The 22,273-nt window shown below is 38.4% G+C and overlaps 3 protein-coding genes across 9 annotated transcripts; 2 read left to right on the forward strand and 1 right to left on the reverse strand.

Moving 5' to 3' along the window:
• Positions 1–30: 30 nt before the first annotated feature.
• Positions 31–4,575, forward strand: LOC106639601 (chromatin remodeler ATRX homolog). The gene is made up of 10 exons (XM_089596407.1): positions 31–201; positions 435–591; positions 667–1,061; positions 1,142–1,440; positions 1,511–1,802; positions 1,877–2,137; positions 2,200–2,532; positions 2,607–2,904; positions 2,999–3,312; positions 3,416–4,575. Exons 3-9 carry the CDS (start codon positions 799–801, stop codon positions 3,299–3,301), a joined length of 2,049 nt encoding a protein of 682 aa, XP_089452533.1. The 5' UTR covers positions 31–201; positions 435–591; positions 667–798; the 3' UTR covers positions 3,302–3,312; positions 3,416–4,575.
• On the reverse strand, positions 3,429–5,987 carry Ids (iduronate 2-sulfatase). Its single transcript, XM_089596408.1, has 8 exons — positions 5,637–5,987; positions 5,351–5,528; positions 5,140–5,255; positions 4,833–4,998; positions 4,606–4,755; positions 4,287–4,424; positions 3,867–4,192; positions 3,429–3,778 (listed from the first exon to the last, which is right to left on the reverse strand). Exons 1-8 carry the CDS (start codon positions 5,862–5,864, stop codon positions 3,431–3,433), a joined length of 1,650 nt encoding a protein of 549 aa, XP_089452534.1. The 5' UTR covers positions 5,865–5,987; the 3' UTR covers positions 3,429–3,430.
• A 755-nt stretch (positions 5,988–6,742) lies between these two features.
• LOC106639671 (breast carcinoma-amplified sequence 3 homolog) lies at positions 6,743–17,353 on the forward strand. Of its 7 annotated transcripts, XM_089597116.1 has the most exons (12): positions 6,743–7,061; positions 8,115–8,348; positions 8,587–8,748; positions 8,958–9,373; positions 9,456–9,848; positions 9,934–10,365; positions 10,450–10,655; positions 10,764–11,052; positions 11,157–11,296; positions 11,374–11,526; positions 12,912–14,915; positions 15,003–17,353. In XM_089597116.1, exons 2-12 carry the CDS (start codon positions 8,223–8,225, stop codon positions 15,140–15,142), a joined length of 4,461 nt encoding a protein of 1,486 aa, XP_089453242.1. In that variant the 5' UTR covers positions 6,743–7,061; positions 8,115–8,222; the 3' UTR covers positions 15,143–17,353. The 7 variants fall into 7 exon arrangements, with proteins under 7 accessions (XP_089453242.1, XP_014208885.2, XP_014208889.2 ...); XM_014353399.2 differs by having other exon boundaries at positions 8,560–8,748; positions 12,912–17,353; XM_014353403.2 differs by having other exon boundaries at positions 12,912–17,353.
• Positions 17,354–22,273: the final 4,920 nt, after the last annotated feature.

A 22,273-nucleotide genomic window follows, 5' to 3' on the forward strand; every position in this document is an offset into this window, starting at 1 on the left:
TCTAATAACTTAATCGTTTACTAGTAGCTCAGAAGAATGTTTGTTAAGTAAGAATTTGAGAAAAAAAAATAATACTACAGTTATCTCCAGTGATTCAGAAAACGAGAGCTCAGGTTTTTCAAGTTCTTCTAAAGATATAGAATGTGTGGAGAGTTATCGTGAAGAATCTATAGATAATTCTGATGTTATTCTTGTAGAATGGTTAGTATTGAGATTTATTTGCATTATTTATTTAAATATAAATATTATACCTACACAAAGGTAAAAACGTGATAAAATAGGTATTAAAACTTAAACCTAGAGCATTGAATTTTAAGTCCACCTCTGAATAACTCGTTTCTTATAAAAAAATATCATGATTATTAAGTTTCAATATTTTAAAATGTATCTAATTATTACTTTATTTTGCTTTCTTTCCTTTTACGGTCTATCAGTGAGCCGGTCAACACTAGTCATGGTAGCGGTAACAAGAAAAGTGGGCGTCGCAATATAAGAGAAATTATTGCTGACAACAAAATAACAGCAGACAGCAAACAAGCTGCTAAAGCCGAAGAAATTCGGTTACAACGACTTGAAAAGCGTTATCAGCAGGTACATCTATTACACTTTTTGCAACATAATACATGTCCACAGTTAAAAAAAAAAAAATTATTTAACTTCCTACAGCTTTCAACTAAAAAAGAAGTAAAAAATCGTTTCGTGTTGGACATAGATTTAGAAACAAAAAAAGATCTTGTTATTGTAGACAATGGCTTGGTCAAACGCTTGAAACCCCATCAAAAAGACGGTGTAAAATTTATGTGGGATGCGTGTTTCGAAAGCATAGATCAAGTCAAAAATACGGAAGGGTCTGGATGCATCCTTGCCCACTGCATGGGACTGGGTAAAACTTTCCAGGTTGTTACCTTGGCACATACTGTATTGGTTAATAAAAATATCGGAATCACAACGATTATGGTTGTATGCCCTAAAAATACCATCTACAACTGGATAGATGAATTTGATTTGTGGCAACAGAGTGCCGAAAATAAAACAAAAATCAGAGTCTATCACTTAACGCGGTGAGTTTCGTTTTTCTAACATAAATACAAATATTATGATGTACTTAGTGTACCCTACTGAGATAAAACTTTTGTTTTAGTAGCTTCAACATCTCTTTTAGATTAAAGATTCTTGAATCATGGCACCAAAAAGGTGGTGTCATGATAATAAGTTATGATCTATTTCGTACGATCACGTCAGAAAACCCGCGTATTCCTCCTGAAACAGTAAGTGAATTAAAATACTATTTGACAAATCCTGGAGCTGACGTTGTAGTTTGTGATGAAGGTCACTTATTAAAAATGGAACAATCCAAGAGATCTCTACAAATGCAATCTATAAAGACAAAAAGAAGAATTGTCTTGACAGGAACTCCATTACAAAACAACTTGAATGAATGTAAGGTTTGAGGAGTAACTTAAAAATCATCGATCAAAATTATCGATAATAAATGAAAAAATTTTTACAGATCATTGCATGGTTCAGTTCGTTAAGCCAAGTTTACTAGGTACCAAAAATGAATTTATGAACCGTTTTGTAAATCCGATAAACAATGGGCAATGGTGCAATTCCACTGATGAAGACATCTGGTTGATGAAAAAACGAACCCATGTACTTTATAAAATTCTGGAGGGCTCTATACAGCGTCGCGACTACGCTGTTTTAACACCTTTTTTACCACCGAAATACGAGTATGTTATTCATATTCGATTAAGTGACGTGCAAGAAAACATGTACAAATATTTTGTAGAGCATATAAGGTATTTCATAAAAAATACAAATTTTGGGAGTATGTTGACTAGGAGGATTATTTTTTTGCATGATTATTTTTCAGCTTTAATCAGAAAAGTATGTTAGCGAACTATCACTTGATACAACAACTTGTTTCTCATCCAAGAATTTTCGAAAAATCATCACGAAATACAGTACAGGCAACTACTTTTCATAATAATAGTGATAACAATTCCAACGAAACCTGTGATCCTTGGTGGACCAAACTTGTTAGTCAAGAACAGTTGGATGATTATAAGATATCTTGTAAAATGATAATTTTTTTTGCCATTTTAAAAAAATGTGAAGTAGAGGGTGACAAAGTGTAAGAACAATTTTTTTAATCTTAAGTTTTCAACATTTTCTTAACAAATCATCAATTTACAGGCTGATTTTCTCTCAGAGTTTGCGAACACTTGATTTAATTCAGGAATACTTACAAAAAATTGACGAAAAACAAGTCGATGATCTATTTGAATTTCAAGGCCAATGGAAAAAAGGATGTGATTATTATCGATTGGATGGAAAAACAAGTGGGACTGAGCGAAAAAAAATGTGCGAAATTTTCAATGATAAAAAAAAAAAGCGGATGCGACTATTCCTTATTTCCACAAAAGCTGGAGGCTTGGGAATCAATCTTACGGGGGCCAATCGAGTCATCGTTTTTGATCCCAGCTGGAATCCATCTAACGACGTACAAAGTATTTTTCGAGTATTTAGGTCTGCTCATTTGCATATCTTTACCATTTTTCTGCTAATTATTAGGTGTGTAAATTATTTATTTGTTGTATTAGGTTTGGGCAAACAAAACCATGCTTTGTTTATCGTTTTCTTGCCGCTGGCACGATGGAACAAAAAATTTACAATCGTCAAGTGAACAAACTGTCACTATCTCTACGAGTACTCGACGAGCAAGAAATTGCACGGCACTATCGAAATTCAGAATTAGCAGAGTTGTATGCCTATGAACCCTACCCTGAGAACACATTAATCACCGAAATGCCAAAAGATCGTGTTCTAGAAAGTGTTATCAAAAAATTTCCTGGCTATATCTGTGGTTTCTTTGAGCACGATTCATTGTTTCAAAATAAGGTAATTAAAAACACTATTAGTAAAAAAAATCTTGAATACACTTTAAGAAGCACAATTAATTTTTTTTTTTTTTTTTTTTTTTCTATTATATTAGGAAGACGAAAAGCTCAATGAAGATGAGCGTAAGAATGCTTGGATAGAATATAAAAAAGAGGCAGACGCCCCGACGAATAATGATGCAAAGAAAGGATGCAACAAAAAACGCGGCATACCAAACACCGGGTCAGAAGTTGTGATAGATTTATTTGATGTGGATCCTGTAGTCCCAGAAGATGTAAATCCAAATGAACCTGGCAGTCAAAATGGATCAAACAGCGACACCAGTCTGGAAAACGGTTCAACAGTATCTGAGAATCAAAAAAGTTCTACTACAGTTTTGAAAGCTACTAACTTATAACTATATATTAGGTAACTATTCTTATTTTAACGTTACAAACAAAACAACTTGTTTAATTAACAAACAAAGCCAAACACGTTACTTTGCCAGTATTATGAATGTTTATTCTTACAGACGATTCACAGTCAATTAGGATATGTTGTTAGCTCCATTTAATCGCTGTTTTAATTTTTCCATTAACATTAACTTCAAGGTATATTTGATGTGTTGGAAAACTTGTATGCTCGCTAAATTCGAACTCTCGGACGAGTCCGCGTAGTGATCGTAAAGTTCTTCTGCCAGTATTGACTGCCAAATCGGTAACTTGGTCACTTGAGAAAAATTTACCCACGCAGTATACCTGTATTGAACCGTGCGGATCGTGTACCCCATAACAGAAATTTGTCGAAGCCGGGGTTTGTCACTGCTGGGGTTGCATACAGGATCGACTCCAGGTCGAGGGTATTGACTTATGGCTGTTCTGTTTACAGACCTACTCTGTTAACATAATTTTATAATGTAATTCGAAACGTTATTATCATACGTATTATTTTTAGTATAAAAAAAAGTAATTGGTTTTAGAAACCTTAGTTTTAGTTGAAGCAGTGATTAGGGGAATCAAAGATGATCCCATGGTACAAAATCGAGGCGTTGCCGTATTTTCTTCGGGGCAGGTAGGAATCGGAAAACCTGCCAATTCCGCCACAGTTGGAAATATATCCAACAGCTCAACGGGCTGACCTTCTGTGTGGTTGTTAAATACGTTTCGTTGTGTTCGATTATTAAAATCAAATTTCGTGCTGTCTTTCCATCGGTGCGTAAGATGAGGCACTGAAATAATTAAAGGTACTCGTACGGCAACTTCAAAGTTACTGTACTTGGACCAAACGGCATGTTCGCCTAACGACCATCCTAAAATTAAATACGTGTACGATCTTTTTTATGATTATAAAATCAATAGTGTAAATAATTGTAATATAAATGCAAACGCTCAAGTACAAATTACCATGATCGGACGTCAAAATCACGATAGTTTCACCTCGAATTTTTAAGTTCTCAATCTTTCTCAAAAGCTTGCCGATAAGCTCGTCTATATACGTTACTGCTGCATAGTACGATTGTATAATTTTTATAGCGAATTTTTCTGTAAATACAATGTTGAGAATGATTAATTTTATTACTTGTAACTTAAAGTTGCAAACGAAAAATTATCGTGCGTTGAATAATTTTATACTAAAGAGATGTATAAACATGTTTCTCATTAAAACAATTATTTTTTTTAAAATACGAAAAAATAGTTGATGCCTTGTTTCTTGACATATTACCCGGTATTTTTTCCCAAGGACAATTCAATCCCAATTTCCGCACGTCGCTCCTTCTGCGCAAATCCGTCCAAGGGTTGTAAGCGACGTTGCTTACGTTTTCCAGCCACTCGTAATTGCGCGGCAGTGAAAATTTTTTCAAAGGATGAAACTCTAGAAGACACAATCGTTTTAACTTGTTATTTAAACATGTTATTTTTCTTCACGTTTCAGAAGTCAAAGGTAATTACTCAAATATTTCTTGGGATACTTGAGAGGAATGTGGGGCTTGTGAAATCCAACGGCCAGAAAGAACGGTTCTCGGCGTCGTTTGTTCAAAAACTCCGTGGCAGCCTGCAAAATTTCAAGGTCCGGCAGGGTTGCATTTGGCATTTCCGACACTCGAACCGGACAAATCTAAATTACATCATCGTTGGCTGTGAATGAAAAATCAACATCCGCAATACGTGTGTCCATGCATCGTTAAAAAAAAAAAATTTGAGTTTCGACAGTCATGCCTGGTGTAAACACAGATATAGATATAATGAGTGATTTTACGAGATTGCTGTCTGGTGTCGAGTTGCCTTGCCGGCAAACCGGAGCATCTTTGTACTTTTCGGTACTTGGGTAAAAGGGCGGCTCGCTCCAAGAGTCTCTGTGGTCGCAGCTTTTATCTGTACGTGTAAAGAGACGCTGTTCATCCATGGATAAACAAGTATTATTGATATACATGTGTGGGCTACGAAAATAGATAACATCATCGGCACACCTGGATGGAAAACTTTGCCAAAGCCGCTCGTTACGTAGCCGTTGTTTTTTAGATACTTGGGCAGGGTCGTCAAGTTGCAGGCCACTCCGGCCCAGTGGCTGGAAAAGTCGTAAAGGCCAATGTCGTCGGGTCGTCGGCTCGTCAAAAGAGAGTTCCGACTCGGCGAGCAGAGGGCTTGCTGTGTGTATAATATGTGCAGAAGTACGATTAATTATTGTTATCAAAGAAATTCAATGAATTATTCGAGTATACTAAACTTGTAGAATGGAAAAAAAGAGGGGGGTACCTGGGCATAGGCGCGCTCGAAAACAACGCTCTGCCGAGCCAAGAGGTCGATGTTCGGGGTGTGAGCTTTTGCGTCGCCGTAAGCGCCGAGGACGGGCCGGAGGTCGTCGATTATGATGAACAGGAAATTCGGTCGTTCTCGATGAGCGTCGACGGCGATTAACGATGATATTGGTATCATCGCCGCAAGAATCAGCTGGGCTATCGTTACTTTCTCGCGATTTTTCATTTTATCTTTATCGTTTACTTTTTTCGCTATCCGATTTCTCGTCTAGTTGAATTTTGTATGAAAAATTATTTGAATTGAGAAATCCGATCACTAAGAGACTGCACCCCCATACATCGGGATCTACAAGTATACGCATGAAGAAAGAAAAAAGAGAAAAATTCGGTCGATCAGCTGATTGTCATACCCCTAAGGAGGGATGGGTATGCATAAAAAACTGATTTGAAAAATCTTCGTACAGTATATAGGTAATGGATAATGATCAGTGTTTTCGTTTTTTTCCCCTTTCCTATAATTGCAAAGGATGTTGTTGTAAATATGTACTAATATACAAATGATTGAAAAAGAAGAGACTGAATAAGCCTTGAATGAGAGATTATCTGCAGCTTCTCAAGTTCTGCTGATGCGCATAAAATTTTAAGCAGAGAGGAGTGAGAGTAGAACTTGGTTTTGCAGAGTGGTTGCTTTTGCTGCACATTTTTGGTTTTTTCGTTAAAAGCATTCACGCACCTACTTATATTTTATTTATTCTCATCCCTACTTTAATTTATTTTCTTTCTGATGAGCTTTACACACAAATCACAATGACCGCTCTCTTTCTACTCCAATGTACCCAACTACTAAGTACGCACTGTTCCGAAATTCGATTTGGTCGAGGAAGTGGCAATGCCGCCGTCAGCTGGCAACAGTAAACAGTGATTGTTTTGGTTTTTATTGCGTCAGCTATCGCAGCGTCAGCTGATCGCAACGTTGCCATTTACTTGACCAATTTGAATTTCGGAACGCACCCAGAACGTAACATATACATATACATATATGTGCAAGCTTTTTGCTCTGAAAACATATCAAAACAAAAACTCCGAAATATACTTACGCACGTCGCGGATGCGCAGAGCGCAGGGCGTGCGTGTTGTAAACTTGTAAATGGAAATATAAAGAAGAAAGAAGTCGAAGTGTTTGGCTTGGCATAGTAGTACTTACTACCCACTGTACTTTTACCCGCAGTTTGATTGCAAAACTCCAAAAGAAGCTGAGCCAGCGCATGAAGAATTGAATCTTTTTCAAGGAGTAAGCAGAAGTTGTGTGTGTGTGAATCGAGTCATCTAAATCTAAAGTGTGCTCTCTCTGCACTTGCAGTTTTTGGGAAAACAATATAGTTTAAAAGGGGGAAGAAGAAGAAGAAGAAGCAGTAAGGGCAAGGTGATTAAGTACTTTTTCTCTCTTTGAAACAATTACTTTTAGGGTCTAGGTTTGGGGTTTGCGTCATCGTGTACCTGTTAAAAGTACCTGTTTCCGATGATATCTTTATTTGTCACTCAATACAACACTATCTATACACCTATACTCTCTCTCTTTTTTCGCTCTTGCTTGGTGATTGGAACGTAAAGTGCGTAAAGTACTTATTTCTCGCGTTTCTTTCTTATACTCTTATACTCTTTAAGTAGGGATTGGCATGGGATTGGCTTTGTGACGCGATAGTGTGAATAACACTTTTATTATTCTTGATTATCGTGTTTGCGTGTGCAATAAGCTCTCTCACCAACGTACACTTATCTCTCGATATTTGCAAGATTAACGCAAGCAATGATTTTTTTTCTAAGTACTGGATTTCTTAAATAACCTTGCCCTTTCGGTTATTGTTGTATTGTTTGCCTATGTCAAAAAGGTAAGTATTTCAAATGTACGTAAACGCGCATAGACAGTGAGACGAAAGGAAAAAAAATTCTCTAAAAAACATACATACATATACATACACTTATGTATATAAGAGCAAGAGAAATAGAGAAGGAGAGGGGAACACATCGGGCAAACAACGAAACAGCTGGTGGCTGGTGCTGTCGTCTACCTATATACATTGTGTTGTTATATAGTAGCTGCAGACGACGACGACGACGACTCCGAAACTCCGATTTCCTTTCTGGTGGTGGGTGATGGTGATGTTGTTTCTGTTCGTGATTTCGGAGTGTTGTCGGGAATGTCGGGTATTGTGAAGTCCGAGTGTTTTATATAGGGTACATATATAACTAAATACGTAGGGGGAGAAAAAAAAATAACACTCCTCAATCCTCTTGTTCTCTCTCTCTCTCAGCTCTCTCTCTTCATAATGTACACACATACACTGTTTGTATACCTATCTATAATCACGACCTTCGCAAGAGTGTTTTGGAAAGCTAAGAGAGAGAGAAAGAAAGAAAAACAAAAAGAGCAAGAAATGTCAATCGTGCGCGTTGACGCGCAAAATTATTGTTGCAGCTGCAGGTGGATTATTCTCTTTGATTGATTTGATGCGGAGGAGAAGGCTGTTGCTCGTGATTGCCTCGTTAGGTAGTGCTGCAGAGGAAGAGCACTGCTGCTGCTGCGATGTCAGCGGACTCGCCGAGAAGGACGGGCAACCAGAGGGGCGCCCAGGTCATTTCGCCCCAACCAGTCAGCGACAAGTCCATCATAGACAGCGTCGCGGGTATCATCAATGATATCGTGCCCCAGGTAAAGTCCAATATACATGTGTACATATATATGTATATGTATATGTTGTATTCTTTGTACCTAACAACAGTCTTATTGTTACATATTTTACGCTTTGCTGTGCTTTTAACTCATATAGGCTTCACGTTTGCTTATTTTTTTTTTTTTTTTTTTTTTCATTTTAATCGCTTCTGGCTGGCTTTGCTTAATAACCAAATCCGAATACCGTTAGTATTCCTTTCTTTCGATATCTCCAAAGGCCTACAGCAGTAGCGTCCCCAGCACCGATAACAGGGAGACCATAACATGGGCCAGATTCGAATACGCGGACGTCAACGATCCGACCTTCTATCCTGACTACAACGAGGGCTCGAGCATACCGCCTTTGTTGCTGGTACTCGGATACAACACTGGAGTTCAGGTAGTTACTTATACGTATATTGCTTATTATTTTGTTTTTACTATAAATATTTTTAAAACAGTTTCCCCTGTAGATAATTTTCTTATCTCTCGGACAAATAAAAATGCGGTTCTTTATAAAGATATTACAACGCACGCAAATTGCAATTTATATAGATGAATTTTAACACCTAATTGGCTGGAAAAATAATCTTTTTCTTCAAATCGAAGGTATGGCTGATCGCAGCATCGGGCGAAGCAACGGAGGTGCTGTCCTGGCGCCAGGGTATGGTGCGCACGTTGCGCATCCTGCCAAGACCCAGACGAGGCGAGCGAGACTGCGAGGACGCGTTCAAGCTGAAGCGGCCGATGGTGGCGATCTGCGACGCAGCTGGCCCGGGGCCGCAGTTCTCGAACGTGGGCTTCGTGTCGCTGAAGACCGGCGAGCAGGTGAAAAGCATCAAATTCAAGAGCTCGGTCTGCGACGTGCACGCCAACAAGCGTTCGATCGTCATCACCTTCCCCGAGAAAATAGCCATCTTCGATGCTGCGACCCTTGAGGACGTTGTCACCGTGACTACCTGCTATCTCAGTCCCGGACCAAATCCGAATCCCATCGCGCTTGGTAACAGATGGCTTGCTTACAGGTGCGATTCGATTTTTTTCTTTCATCTTCAATTTTAAAATGATTAATTATTAATGCAACCATTACGTTGGTTTACTCGTTAGCGAGAAGAAATTGATTCCTGGCCGCAGGAGTAGCGGGGGCTGCGAGGGCGAGGGCGTCGCGAGTTACACGGCTACGGTGCTGTACGCGGCCAAGTCACTGGGCAAGGGCTTACGAGGACTCGGCGAAACGGTTGCCTCTAGTCTTACAGGCAACACCGTGTCACCCTCGAACCTGAACAATTCGAACGCAACGGACGCGACTCAGGCTGGTATCGTCACGATCCTCGATTTGACGGCTGCCAAGGAGGAGAAGGTAACCGACGATCCGAACATCGAGACCTTTGTCGCGCACTTTCAGGCCCACAATGATGCCATCGTAGCCATGACGTTCGATCTGACTGGCGCTCTGCTCATGACTGCTGATAAGCGCGGTCACGACTTTCACGTTTTCAGGTACCTTGCAGACATACGTTTTGGTACAAAAATTTCTCAAACTACTGTATTTGTTACATAAGTAAAACTGTGTAATGACTTGCAGGATACATCCTCACCCGAGTGGTCCGAACCTCGCTGCAGTGCACCACCTGTACGTACTGCACCGAGGTGACACGACGGCCAAGGTCCAGGACATGGCTTTCTCGAGCGATGCGCGCTGGGCCGCCGTTTCGACCGTTCGGGGCACGACCCACGTCTTCCCTGTGGCACCTTACGGCGGACCTGCTGGGGTGCGCACTCATTCTTCACCTCACGTGGTCAACCGGCTGTCGAGGTTTCACCGCAGTGCAGGCCTCAGTGACGACGGCACTCATCGCTCTCACTCACCTGTCTCGCATGCCGAGCAGCCCACACCCGTCTGTCCCTACACCAATCCCCGGTTGCCGCCCTATCCCCAGCCCGCGATCCTTCATCCGCTCGCCCAGATCCGTCAGCCCTCGAGCTTGAATCATACCAACAACCAAGCACAACCAAGGTAAGTTACGGCATGGCAAAGTTTGTGATCTCGTTGTTGTCGCGTTACGATAATATACACATTTGTTTTATTTTCATACAACAGAGTACAACAAAGGCAACGCCTTTATTCCGATGATAGTGTTACGTTACCGTTGAAAATATGCGCCTGCTTCGCACCACCACGAGCCTGGATCTATGCACAACGCGATTCTAGCAATAAACTGACGAAACGAGCAGTCGACTCTTTGTTCATAATGGCCTGCCATGGCAATCTAATTCAATACGATTTGGAACCTAAAGCTAGTTCCAGTAAGTATATTTTATGTTTATTTTTTTTACCTACCACTCTTTGAAATACTTTTGTGAGATTAAGAAAATAATCATAATTTTTTTTTTTTTTTTTTTTTTTTTTTCTAGGCGTGCCTAAGGAAAAAGTGTGCGACGACACAGAAATTGAGTTAGAGGTAGAAGCTAAAGGGCAGTGGCCGCTGATAAGAAGCCCGAGTTCCTCAGATATAATACCTCCTCTGCTACCCAGCAGTCCACTGCTTGATGTCTCGATGACTCCGTCAAACAATTTGCAGTTCAATAGCAATGAAAGCGCTCGATGGTTGAGCCAAGTCGAAATGTGCACTCACTCTGGACCGCATCGTCGTCTCTGGATGGGACCTCAATTTGTTTTCAAAACTTACAACGCACCCAGCGGGTAAGATAAACTTAATCACTGCTTATTAATGCCCTTATTTTTCCGTAACAATGTTAAGTTAATTGACGATAAGAGGAGTTCACAAGATTGTTGACAATTTTCAGAGTGGCTGCTAATCTCGTAGAGGCTGAAACCGTTGAGGTTGGCACGACTGGCGGCTCACGACCTGCTAGATCGAATCCTGTTAACATGCCTCGAGCTGGTAGCAGACCATTAGTACCGTTAGTCATCGATGGCTCGGGAAGTAAGTATTTCGGCTACTTATTCCTATAAGTTAGCATAAAATATAAAGATATAAAATCTATGATTACGTGTAATCAGGTAGTTATGAGCAGTCACCACGAGTCGTTGAAACCTATGGAGATGCGCTAGATCACGAAAATATCGACATACTTGGAGGTGGTGAGAATCAGTTACGAGAGGACCTTGCTGAAGCCATGCTCGAAACATCGTCGGTACCACATCCAGTGTCAGGTAAATTCAATAATTTACAAATTCTCGTAATAGGCGCGTCAATTGTCAATGGTGTATTTGAACTTTTACTAAAAGTAATTTGCTCTCAAAGCTGGAACTTAATGTTGTTATTACTTTTTCACGCGTCATAAATAAATGAAAATAAAATTGTGTCATTGTTGCATACATTTATGTTGATTATGTACAGTTACCATACGCATGAGATTATTTTGCTTTTTTATATTTTTCAATATTAATCCTTGAAAATTTTGCTACTCTGTGTGACAGTTGAGTTTGTCTGGTACTTTTTTTAAATAACATCGCACGTAAACACACATTCGTCTAACAATAAATTATACATTTGCGTTTTTCTGTACCTAAATCGTACAATAAATAATGTATTTTAGTGAGCATTTTAATAAAATTTTTTTTAAATCTCGAAATGCAAGGCTAATTACATCGGGAAATTCAAAAGCGACTCTCATAGAATACAATTGTAGCACACACATCCTTCTCAGTGCAAATATAATGTAAGCTATCGTTATTTACTGTACATATATTCATCATCTGCACATGGTTGAGGATGGTGGCTAGTTTTATTTGCATATACGCCTTCAATAAGTAAATATAGGCATAAGAATACGCGAAACACAGAACTAGCCAAAGGCAGGTATCTCTTTTGCACCTTTTCAAACTTTTTTTAAATCTCCATACATGTTTTACACCACACACTAGCAGTATTTTTTTCTCACTAATAGGGACCGCTTAAACGCTCTAGAAAAAAATCCTTGTTTCGTCATTTTTCTTGTCATTAGTCAAATAATACGTCTGAAGTCGAACTGTTGTTTATTATAAATTACAAAAAAAAAAAAAAAAAGGACTAGAAAGTCGATGCAAAAAATGCAGAGCCGCGTCGTGGTACACCAGCACGCTATAGTGCCTTGAGCTTACTCATTATCCTTTTTTATTTTTATTATGTAAATTTTGTGCTTGCAATTAAATCAAGTATTGTTATTATTATAAAATAAAATTAAAAAAGTCGATTTCATGAACATTAGTGGCTTTTGCACAAATTCATGATGATTATAATCACAAGAAAATACACAATACATCCACCCTCCATATCTCATACAAATTGAATTTTTAACTAACGCTTAACTTAAACACAAAGGTCGTAAAATATTAAAAAAAAAAAAAAAAAAAAAAAAAAAAAAAAAAAAAAAAAAATACCCCTTTGGATTTTTTAATCGAACCAAGGTAAAGAACAAAACGACCATATCACTGCGATATAGCAACGACGAGAGTACATCAGCTATACATATATATACCCGAGCACCCAATAAACTACTCAACAATGAATGATAATGATCTCTGATACCTGCCTACGGCTTTTTCTGTTGATCTAGGGAGGCGCTTCGTAGTTGAGAGGGTGGGTCACCCGGTAACTAAGGTCGTCAACCCCCTCGGCACCGTGATAACCGTCCCAGCTGACGAGGAGGACGCCCTGTCGCTCTGCGGGCCCTCGCATCAGTCACCGGCGTCGGCCGACCAAGATCCCGGTCCCTCGTCGTTTGGTTGCTCCCCGAGTCTGCCGCCGCCGAGCGTCTGCGCCGAGCAGGGCAGCTGGCCCGAGGCTGCCGAGGAGCCGCCGGCCGAGGCCCAGACCCTCCGCGGCCACACCGAGATCTGCGCGGAGATGCGGCCGGCCGACGAGCCCGCGGCCATCGACAGCGTGCCCGACTCGAGCATCGAGGAGCTCAAGGAGCGCCGAAGCCTCTGCGCCGAGGCTGCGCCCACTGCTGCCTGTTGCACCGTCGACCTCGACCGCGTGGGCGCCTTCCGGGACGTTCCCAGCAGCCCGAGCCTCTGCGCCGAGCGGGGAGCCGTGCCCGACTGCAGCAACGTCGCTGCTACCCCCGTTACGGCCCTACCCCTCGATTACCACCTGATCGAGGAACACGAGCAGCACTTGGCGCTCGGCTTGTCCGAGGAGCTCGTGGTACTTGCCAGCAAGACGCCAGGCTGCACCTCCTCGGACGATGATATCGAGCACATTAACATCACGGAAGAGCTCACCGACTCTTCTGCTGCTGTTGCCGACACGGCGACAACGACGACGACGACGATGGTAGTAATCGACGACGCGAGTCCCCAGCCTACGGAGCACGAGCAAGTTGAGCCGAGTAGGCAGCCCAGTGGCGGTGTCTTGTCCTCGGACGACGACATCGAACACGTGCTGCTGAGTGACGTAGCCGGCACCGCGGCCACCGGCAAGTCGAGCGCGAGGAGCGGCAGGAAGCGTAGCGAGGAGAAGCAGCGAGCTGCCGTCGCGGAGACGACGAGGATGCTCGTCGATAGGGAGCCGATGGTAAAGTCGAGCTCGAAGGAGACCGGCAAACCCGAGGAGATGCGTGCCTATGGGTTGCAGGAGCAAAAGATGCAGTTGCCACAGATACCGGCACCCCAGCAGCAGAGCCACTCGAAGAAGACACGAATGCGCGCCAAGCGCCAGATTTCTTCGGACATGGTCGAGATCATAAACATGGACGTGCCGTCGTTGGAGCGGCCTCCGGTGACTCCTCCGTCTCCTCCTCCACCTCAGTCCGTTCTGCCGCTGCTACCACCGGCCCCATCGTCATCGTCGCCTTTGACCGAGAATTTCGAGGAGTCTCCCGATATGGTCGAGATAATCGACATTGACGCGATGGAGCGCGCGGAGAAGAGCAATAGCCGCTATCCCAAGACGCCGCCTCCAGAATGCAAGATCTTAATGCCCGTCAGGCCCGAGTTTGGGAAGAAAAAGTCCAAGCACCGCAGGAGGCAGCAGCAACAACAGCAGCAGCAGCAGCAGCAACAACAACAACAACAGCAGCAGCCAAATCCGATATCGCCGCATGTTTCGCCTGATCGGTGCGACTTGGATGAGCAGGAGGTAGAGAGGGACGATATCAGGGTGAGCTCGTCCTCGTGGAGCTCGATCGTGAGACGCAGAAGCATCAGCAGCGGCAGCATGCACAAGTCCGAGTCCCCGGAGGCAGTGGTGCCAAAGCCGTTCTTTGAGCTCGAGAGCAGCCCCGGCGACGACGAAGCGGAGGCGAACAAGGAGAACGTTGACCTGAGCGCCAAACGCGAGGAACCCGACGACGAGCCGGAAGTCCTAGTTTACGAGTTGGAAACTCCCCGAAAGAAAAGTAGTAGTATCAGTAGCGTCGAAGAGCCAACTCTAGCCGAAGTGATGGCTACCAAACAGATCCCCGACTCGGTGGACTCGGAGACGAACAAGAAAAAGAAAACTAGCGAATCCGATTCAGAGGTGCTTGGTGTACTCGTGGAACGCTCCAATTCCCTGGACGAGGATCTTAATGCCAATAGTGCGCCACTCGTGGTTCCAATGGACACCGAGGAGGAGAGCAGCTGCTGCGGCAACGGTGCCGATACCGGCGCTGGACCTGAAATCGTTGCTGCTGGTGTTGTCGCGAGCATCGGTGATGGTATAGATAGCACAGAACGGCTAATGTCGCTGATGAGCGAGAAGAACGGCAGTATCGGGGATAGCGGCGCTACGCTGCTACCGGTCATGGCTGGTGCACTGTCGTCCAAGAAAGCCAGCCGCTCGAAGAAAAAAAAACGCAGATGAGTAGAGGATTGCGTCGATGTACCCAGGGCCGGACTCGCCCTCTACATACTCTTTTTGCAGGTCACGGGGGTGGATTAGCAGGAGGAGAGTAGGAGGCGCGGATCGACCGGATAGTTTATTGGTTGGACAGTTGTTAATACAGTAACGCGTGTTGAATTTGGAAGCTGGAGCGCGACGTGGAATTTGACTTTAGAGGAAAAAAAAAATAATAATAAATAATAATCCTGTGAATTTTTTGTGTGATTCATCATCGAGACGAGCGAGTAAATATCGTCTGTTGTTATCTTACCGGCGAGATTATAAAAAGTCATTGGCCTTAGATATTCGATTCGTGGATGGCTCACAAAGTTTTGTGTAGTTGTTATTCTCGTAGCTGTGATAAAAAAGTATAAGACAACTCTCATATAATAATACCGACGAGGATATCACTAATGTTCCTGAAATTATGTTATCAATCATATAACACCAAAGTTTTAATTTCGGTGTGGTCATCACAAGTTGTGTGTGATACAATGGTATATACATTACGCATTCGGGTGTAAAAAAAGTAAATAATATCGTCTCAAATCACGTGCACATTGTCGCTTGCGATGGGCATGTGTTTTTGGGCTTTCTTTTTAATCGCTTCCGTGATGCGTGTGTGTGTACTTCCGATTTCACGTGCCGATACGAGATACGAGTAGAAATGGGCCAAGTAAAAATGTAAAAAAAAAAAAATAATTTAAATAGTACAATTGTTTAGTAAATCGAAATTTTCACGTGATTATGGACGTTGCGTCCATCAATCATTGCTGTTGCTATTGTCATAAGTGTGAATAAGGAAAATGCCATTGATTAAATTAAGTGTGATGATCCTTACTAAGAATTAAAGAAAGATGTAGTTTTTTTAACTCACAAAAATATTATAGATTAGCAACAGCAGGCGTTTGCGCTTGGGTGTGTTTTAATTGAAGCTTCGACAGATAAAGTAAATGCAAGTTGGATAAAGCAAGTTATGAACTGTTGTGTTGTAAACACAAGGGTACATTTGATATCGACGAAAACTTTAAATGATATTGATGAATATTTAATAAATTATGCGAACGATTGTCTTGATCGTTAAAAAATTTTATACAATCGGGCTGTAAGGTATCATTGGTAAAGAAAAAAAAAAAATTTTTAAAAGATCGTTGAAGGAAAAGTAAGAAACGCTTATAGGTATACTCAACTATCTTTTGGACAATTATCTACAAGACACACAACTTTTAGTCTGATAGTTTTTTTTGTTTAAATATTTTTCATAAATTTCATTATTTCAAAGTGCTCTTACTTTTCCTGTTTATTACAAAAAATTGTATTTTTCTTAAATTATCGGTGTACATAAACGTTTATTTATTTATTAGTTTAATTTGAACGTCTTTATAATGTTCAAGATCATGTAGCAAATTGACAAATGAAATTATTTTCATTTTTTGTTATTTCACTCAATGTATCAACAGTATTTTTGTCCGTCTATTACATTAAGCAAAAAGTTATTAACAATTGCACCGATTAATTTATTGTTTGCACTTTGATTATTTAAGAAAAATAATGTATAATCAATAACTTACTAAGAAAAAAAAAAAAAAAATGGCAAAGTACAAAAAAATGTTAAGTGCTTTTAAAATAATTTTTCTTGGTGTTTATTGTAGAAAAAAAAAAAAAAAAAAAACTGCAATAAATTTGGTTTTTGTGAGCCGATTTTTTTTCTAGATTAAATGAATAATCCTATCACAAGATTGTTTATTTATCAGGTATTACTTATTATTTTATTCATTTTAACTTTGTAATATAAAACCTCACAAATTATAAACTTGGAGATTGACACCTCACAATGACCTGATTCTTTAAGTTCAAATACTATTTTATGTTTTAAACTGTATGTGACGTACATATATTAGTTTAATCTGTTTTAAAGCAGCCTGTTTATTTTGTGATGATCTCAGAATAATACCTCGTAAGCTATATTAATAAATAGCTGGCTTTTTAAAACAGGCTTTCTGTATACATCTGTTTAAAAAATTATTGACGTTGCATAGTTGTATGTACTGTTTTGAATATGGATTGAATTTGAACTGTAGCCGTATTGTGTAAGTGTGTATATTAAAAAAAAAAAACAAAACAAAAAAATTGTACGTGTCACTACTGGATACGAAAAATTCAATATTCACGATAAATTTTTGAAACATAAAAGTTCTATTGACATACTTCATTATTTATGATCAGTTGAAAATGCTGGTAGTGATTTGTAACAAAACGTTCGCTGAGCCTCTTCAAATAATTAAAAGGTTCAAAATGAAATATTAATTTTCAAAATAGTTTTTTTACAATTAAATATATTAAAAAACCATCGACAATATTTTGATTCTATGTACTCGCACGGCCATCTAGTATCGAGCGTCAAAATATAGGTAAATCTATGCTAACACGTACATGCCCCTCCGACAGGTGTCATTTATGTCAACGTCACTATTTATTAAAGAAAAACGCACACGTAATATTTATGAGCTCGTAGCCACTTACTAACAGAAGCAAAAGCTTGTATAAGCTTTTGTGTTGCCTCTATTTTGGTGTGCAACGTTGTAAACAAAAAAAAAAAGAGGACGAGAAAAACTTTGACGTTGGTAAGTGGTTAGCGAGTACGAAAAAATTGTACAAATTGTACAATTAAATGTATGATAAAAAAATGCGCCTCGTGCGACTTAAAAAAAAAAGAAAAAAAAAAAAATATCTAAATTGAAAAAGAAAAAAAAAAGCAGTTCAAAATACTCTATTACGAAATATCATTTCAAACGTATTATAAATTAAATCCTAACGTAACTCACCAGTTCATAATCATGCGTTAAAACATAATAACATTATAAGCGTACGTCCGCTGTGGAGTACAAAAAAAAAATTTAATAAATAAACAATCGCAGACGCACCTCAAGGAACAAACGTTTCTAAGATGGGATATGGTACACACCCATTACATGTCATAAAGAAAACAAAAATTACCTCATAATGGTATAAATATATCTGTGTGCATGTGTCTGTTAGTGATCGCTTTTTCTTGATCGAGCTTTAGTTTGTGCAAGTGTGCATGCATGTAATGGATAAAAACTAATGAAAAAAAAAAAATATATATATATATACATAAAAAAATGAAATAGAAGAAAATAGTCGAGATTATTAATTTTATGTGATGAATTGTATCGACTCCTTTATTATTATTATGTATGTATTCTAACGTATAGACAAAAAATCAAGTGTTTATGGTCATTGTAAGGTGAACTAAAACAATGATATCTATATATTTATCTATTATGATGCATAATTTTTGCGTCCAGTATATTTAAAAATTTGTAACAAAGGAGAAAAAAAATATTTATTAAGTTTTTCGCTGAATTACCGCGTCAAACTTGAAGCAATTTTTGTTAATATGTATATGTGCATCAAGGCTAGGATTGTTACAGAGAAAAGCAATGAATGTATAACGGTGTATCAAATGTCCATTTGTTGAACATTAAAACTTGAAAATTAACATAATTTTTCTAGCATTAAGTATGTGTATTATTGATATTATCAATTCTGTCGACCAAAATCCCTTAGGTGCATATACGTTGCAATACATCATTAGAATTTCGAGGTACCTATATATATCTAATGCAATCGTTTGTTATTCGAGAAAAGAAAAACCAATAAACAACTAAGAAATTTTATCTTTACATATTATAACGTACGCATGCATGTATTTCTAAAGGTAAAATAAAAAAAAAAAAGAAGTACGTGAAAACGTAAGACGGTATAAAAACGTCGTGTTTGAGAATATAGACGTGTGATAATAACGAAGCAAAACAATTGAGTGAAAATAAAGTGATTGAAAACCAGGCAAATTTCGTTTCGTGATTTTATATTATTACCCCGACTATTGTGTGGTAGCAAAATTTTTAAGATTAAACATAATAAAAAAAAAGAAACCAGTAAAATTGCCTAACAAAATTTATCATAAATGTAACATTTGTAGGTGGCAACCAGTCACTAGCTAGCTGCGAGGACTTGAGTTCCAGCAGCTTCAGCTCAGCTAGTCGGGCATCTCTGGACGCGAGAAGCTCGCCCACGGCTTCTTACAGTGCCGAGCACATGATGGTCTTTCCCGGGGACAGCAGTGGCTCCATATGAGCCTCGGCCAACCTCGTCGGTTGGATGCGCGTGCCTCTCTCCTACTATTTCAGAAAATGAGGAGAGCGTCGTCACGTTTGTTTGGCCTCGCGTCTCCCAAGCCATTCTACATATAGTCCCATCTTAGGCTCTGACAACGCGAGGCAGACTTCAATTTTCAGAGCATTGTTTTCTCATATGCTCGTTCAGTCATCATTTTTCTACTCCCCCTCGCCCATTTATTTCGTTTAAATTGAAGATTTTGCAATTGACGCGGAATTGTGAAAGTTAAGTGATCTTTATACAATACACTTTCAGAAGAAAAATGACAAAAAGAATCACATCACCAAGAGAATATATTTTAATCAAGTTATACGTATATTATATACATATGATTTTCTAAAATCGGAAACTTATATTTAGTCTCACCAAGACACTAAAATCTGAAATATTTATGTTTACTGTTTGATTTATAAATTGGGATATGTTTGGATTGTTGTTTTATCGTAACGTAAGTAGTACGTATGAGAATCAGTAGCATTGCTAATAAGAATGATTCACTGAAAACATTGGTAAAGCAAAGAGGCGTCTTGCTTTCAAAATCTTAGGGCCCCGCCATATAATGTCTCACAAAGAAATATTAAAATACGCTCGAGTTTGGAGTGTAGAAAAAAAAAAAGTACTGATTCGAACAGCTTCGGAAGCGTATGACACTTTTGTAAATGTAATGGTACTAAATACATTCCACACAAATGCTCCATTATTATTACTACTTTTACACGTATCTCAGATGAAAAATTCGATTAAAACCTCGAGAAAAAAACCTTTCTTATAGTAATTGATGAATTCCACACGCATTCCTTAAACATTTTTAATTGTTTCCATGAGTGATTTGAACATTTGGGCACCCCGTATTAACACTGTATAAAATATTTGTAGTTAGTATTTGCAATCACACGTGACAATCCCCCAATAATTATTACATATTTCCAAGTCATACGTTACATGTAACTTTCAATCAGTCAAACCTTTAAGAATTAAGTCGATGAAATAAGAACGAGATGTTTGCTTTCGTGCCATTTTTGGTCCCTGGCTGATCATTTTCTAAAGTCTCTGCCTTCCACTAGATTATATTTTAAGTAATAGAGACGAATAACAAAAAAAAAAAAAAAAAGTCGCTGCTTTTGCGAAAAAATTAAAGCCCACTGTATTAATCAACCAAAATTTTTTTAAACGAGTAAACAAATTTCGTATGTACAGTACATATATTTTTATATTTTGTTTTCTAAAAAAAAAAAATGAGGTGTAAGCAAGAAAAGTGATAAAAATATACTAGCGAGCGATTGAACCTCCTTGTGGCATTTTCGAGAGTATATATATATTGGAAGCGTCGAAAATTATGTGAATATTTTATAAACTAAACAACAAGAGAAGAAATTGTAATCGTGCAGAATCACCTATCATTATTTGTATGCATACTGTATAATGTATATGTACTTTTATTAATGTACTGCATGTATACTGTTTCTTAAGTCTCAGTTTGTTTATTATGTATTTAAACGAACGATCAGTCGTGCCTTTTCTTTATTTTTTTTTTTTTTTTTTTTTTTTTTTTAGAAGTGCATTTCATGTATCACTAAAATTGAATGCTTCGATTCAATTAATTATCCATAGGTGTTAAAACTCATATTTTTAAATTTACAACCGCCTGTTTTTGCCCGTGACAGGACATCAACTACGTTTTTCAAATATTTAATGCTTTCCTAACTTTTTTATCACTACATTAATGTGCATTAAAATTTAATTAAAATTCGTGTAAGAAATAACTTAGCGATTAATATATTAAGGGAAAAAAAAAAAAAAAAAAAAAAGAATTCAACCTATATACCTATGATTTGAAACAAACGGAGGCGCATGTAGATCCACGGATAGATGCGTGCGTCACTTTCGTAAGAGTTTGTCATTGAAAAATGTATATATAACAAACCCTACACAACTTTGTAAACGGTAGAGAAAATTTGACAAGTTTTTTTATTACGTGCAATTCTTACACCGACAATTACTAAATGTATATAAAACGTAACAGTGTAAGTATATTAGGAAGGAAAAAAAAGTTCAGAAAAATCTTGAGTATAACGCGTTCGCATGCATGTACATAATACAATATTCAGCATACATAACTTTACGTAATGTTACGGGGTATGCATTTTTTCAATAACATGCCTCCGTATGAATTTTGATAAATTTCTGTACACGTACTTTAGATTAATTCGACTAAAAACTAACCATAGGATCAATATGTTATACATTCCTGAAAAAATTTTTTATCTTTCGTTGGCCGTTGCATAAAAAATTCTTATTAACTAAAGTGATATACCAATCTTACTGTTAAATTATTTGTTATCACATTACATAAATATTTTTATTATTTGCTTATTATTAAATAATTATGTTAAGTTCTATCATTAAATGTTACACGCTAGTTCATATAGTAGTGAATAATCGTATTTTATCGATAAACAAAATATATTGTTACTGCTATTTCGCAAGCCTATTTTTATTTTTTTGTTTCTGCGTATTTATACTTTTATTCGATTTATCAGAAGGAAACAAAGCATTTTTTAAAACTTTCTTGTTAAACTGTGATTGCGAGTCTTGAAGGATTATTCAGTGAAATAGTCGTTACTTACGTAAAATTAATGAAAAAAAAAATTTTTTTTCAAGTAAGTAAATGTATGAAAAGATACTTTTTTCATCTTTTGTAACACCGATGAGTTTAAAGGAAAAACAATTGAAAGGCGTTTTTTAACATGCGAAATCTGCACAATCTTTATGTGGAGTCACATTCAACTTTTTTGATACATAATATTCTATTGAAAAAAGTTTTTCTAAAACCATCAATTTAAGAATTATTAATCTGAATTTGTAATGGTTAACTCTTTAAATATACCCATTTAAATTTTTAAGTATCTG

This window comes from Copidosoma floridanum, unplaced genomic scaffold, assembly GCF_036245765.1.
Source record: "Copidosoma floridanum isolate Cflo_tuat_1 unplaced genomic scaffold, Cflo_Japanese_pri ptg000030l, whole genome shotgun sequence".
NCBI lineage: Eukaryota > Metazoa > Arthropoda > Insecta > Hymenoptera > Encyrtidae > Copidosoma > Copidosoma floridanum.

Excerpts from the sequence above, each read along its gene's own strand:
- LOC106639601 (XM_089596407.1), top strand. The coding sequence starts at position 799 with ATGTGGGATGCGTGTTTCGAAAGCATAGATCAAGTCAAAAATACGGAA. Across the intron at positions 1,062-1,141 it reads AGAGTCTATCACTTAACGCG|TAGCTTCAACATCTCTTTTA; the intron begins GTGAGTTTCGTT and ends CTTTTGTTTTAG. Across the intron at positions 2,905-2,998 it reads ATTCATTGTTTCAAAATAAG|GAAGACGAAAAGCTCAATGA; the intron begins GTAATTAAAAAC and ends CTATTATATTAG.
- Ids (XM_089596408.1), bottom strand. The coding sequence starts at position 5,864 with ATGAAAAATCGCGAGAAAGTAACGATAGCCCAGCTGATTCTTGCGGCG. Across the intron at positions 4,425-4,605 it reads TCCTTGGGAAAAAATACCGG|AAAAATTCGCTATAAAAATT; the intron begins GTAATATGTCAA and ends TTGTATTTACAG. Across the intron at positions 3,779-3,866 it reads CTGCTTCAACTAAAACTAAG|AGTAGGTCTGTAAACAGAAC; the intron begins GTTTCTAAAACC and ends TTATGTTAACAG.
- LOC106639671 (XM_014353399.2), top strand. The coding sequence starts at position 8,223 with ATGTCAGCGGACTCGCCGAGAAGGACGGGCAACCAGAGGGGCGCCCAG. Across the intron at positions 10,366-10,449 it reads AACAACCAAGCACAACCAAG|AGTACAACAAAGGCAACGCC; the intron begins GTAAGTTACGGC and ends TTCATACAACAG. Across the intron at positions 11,297-11,373 it reads AGTCATCGATGGCTCGGGAA|GTAGTTATGAGCAGTCACCA; the intron begins GTAAGTATTTCG and ends ACGTGTAATCAG.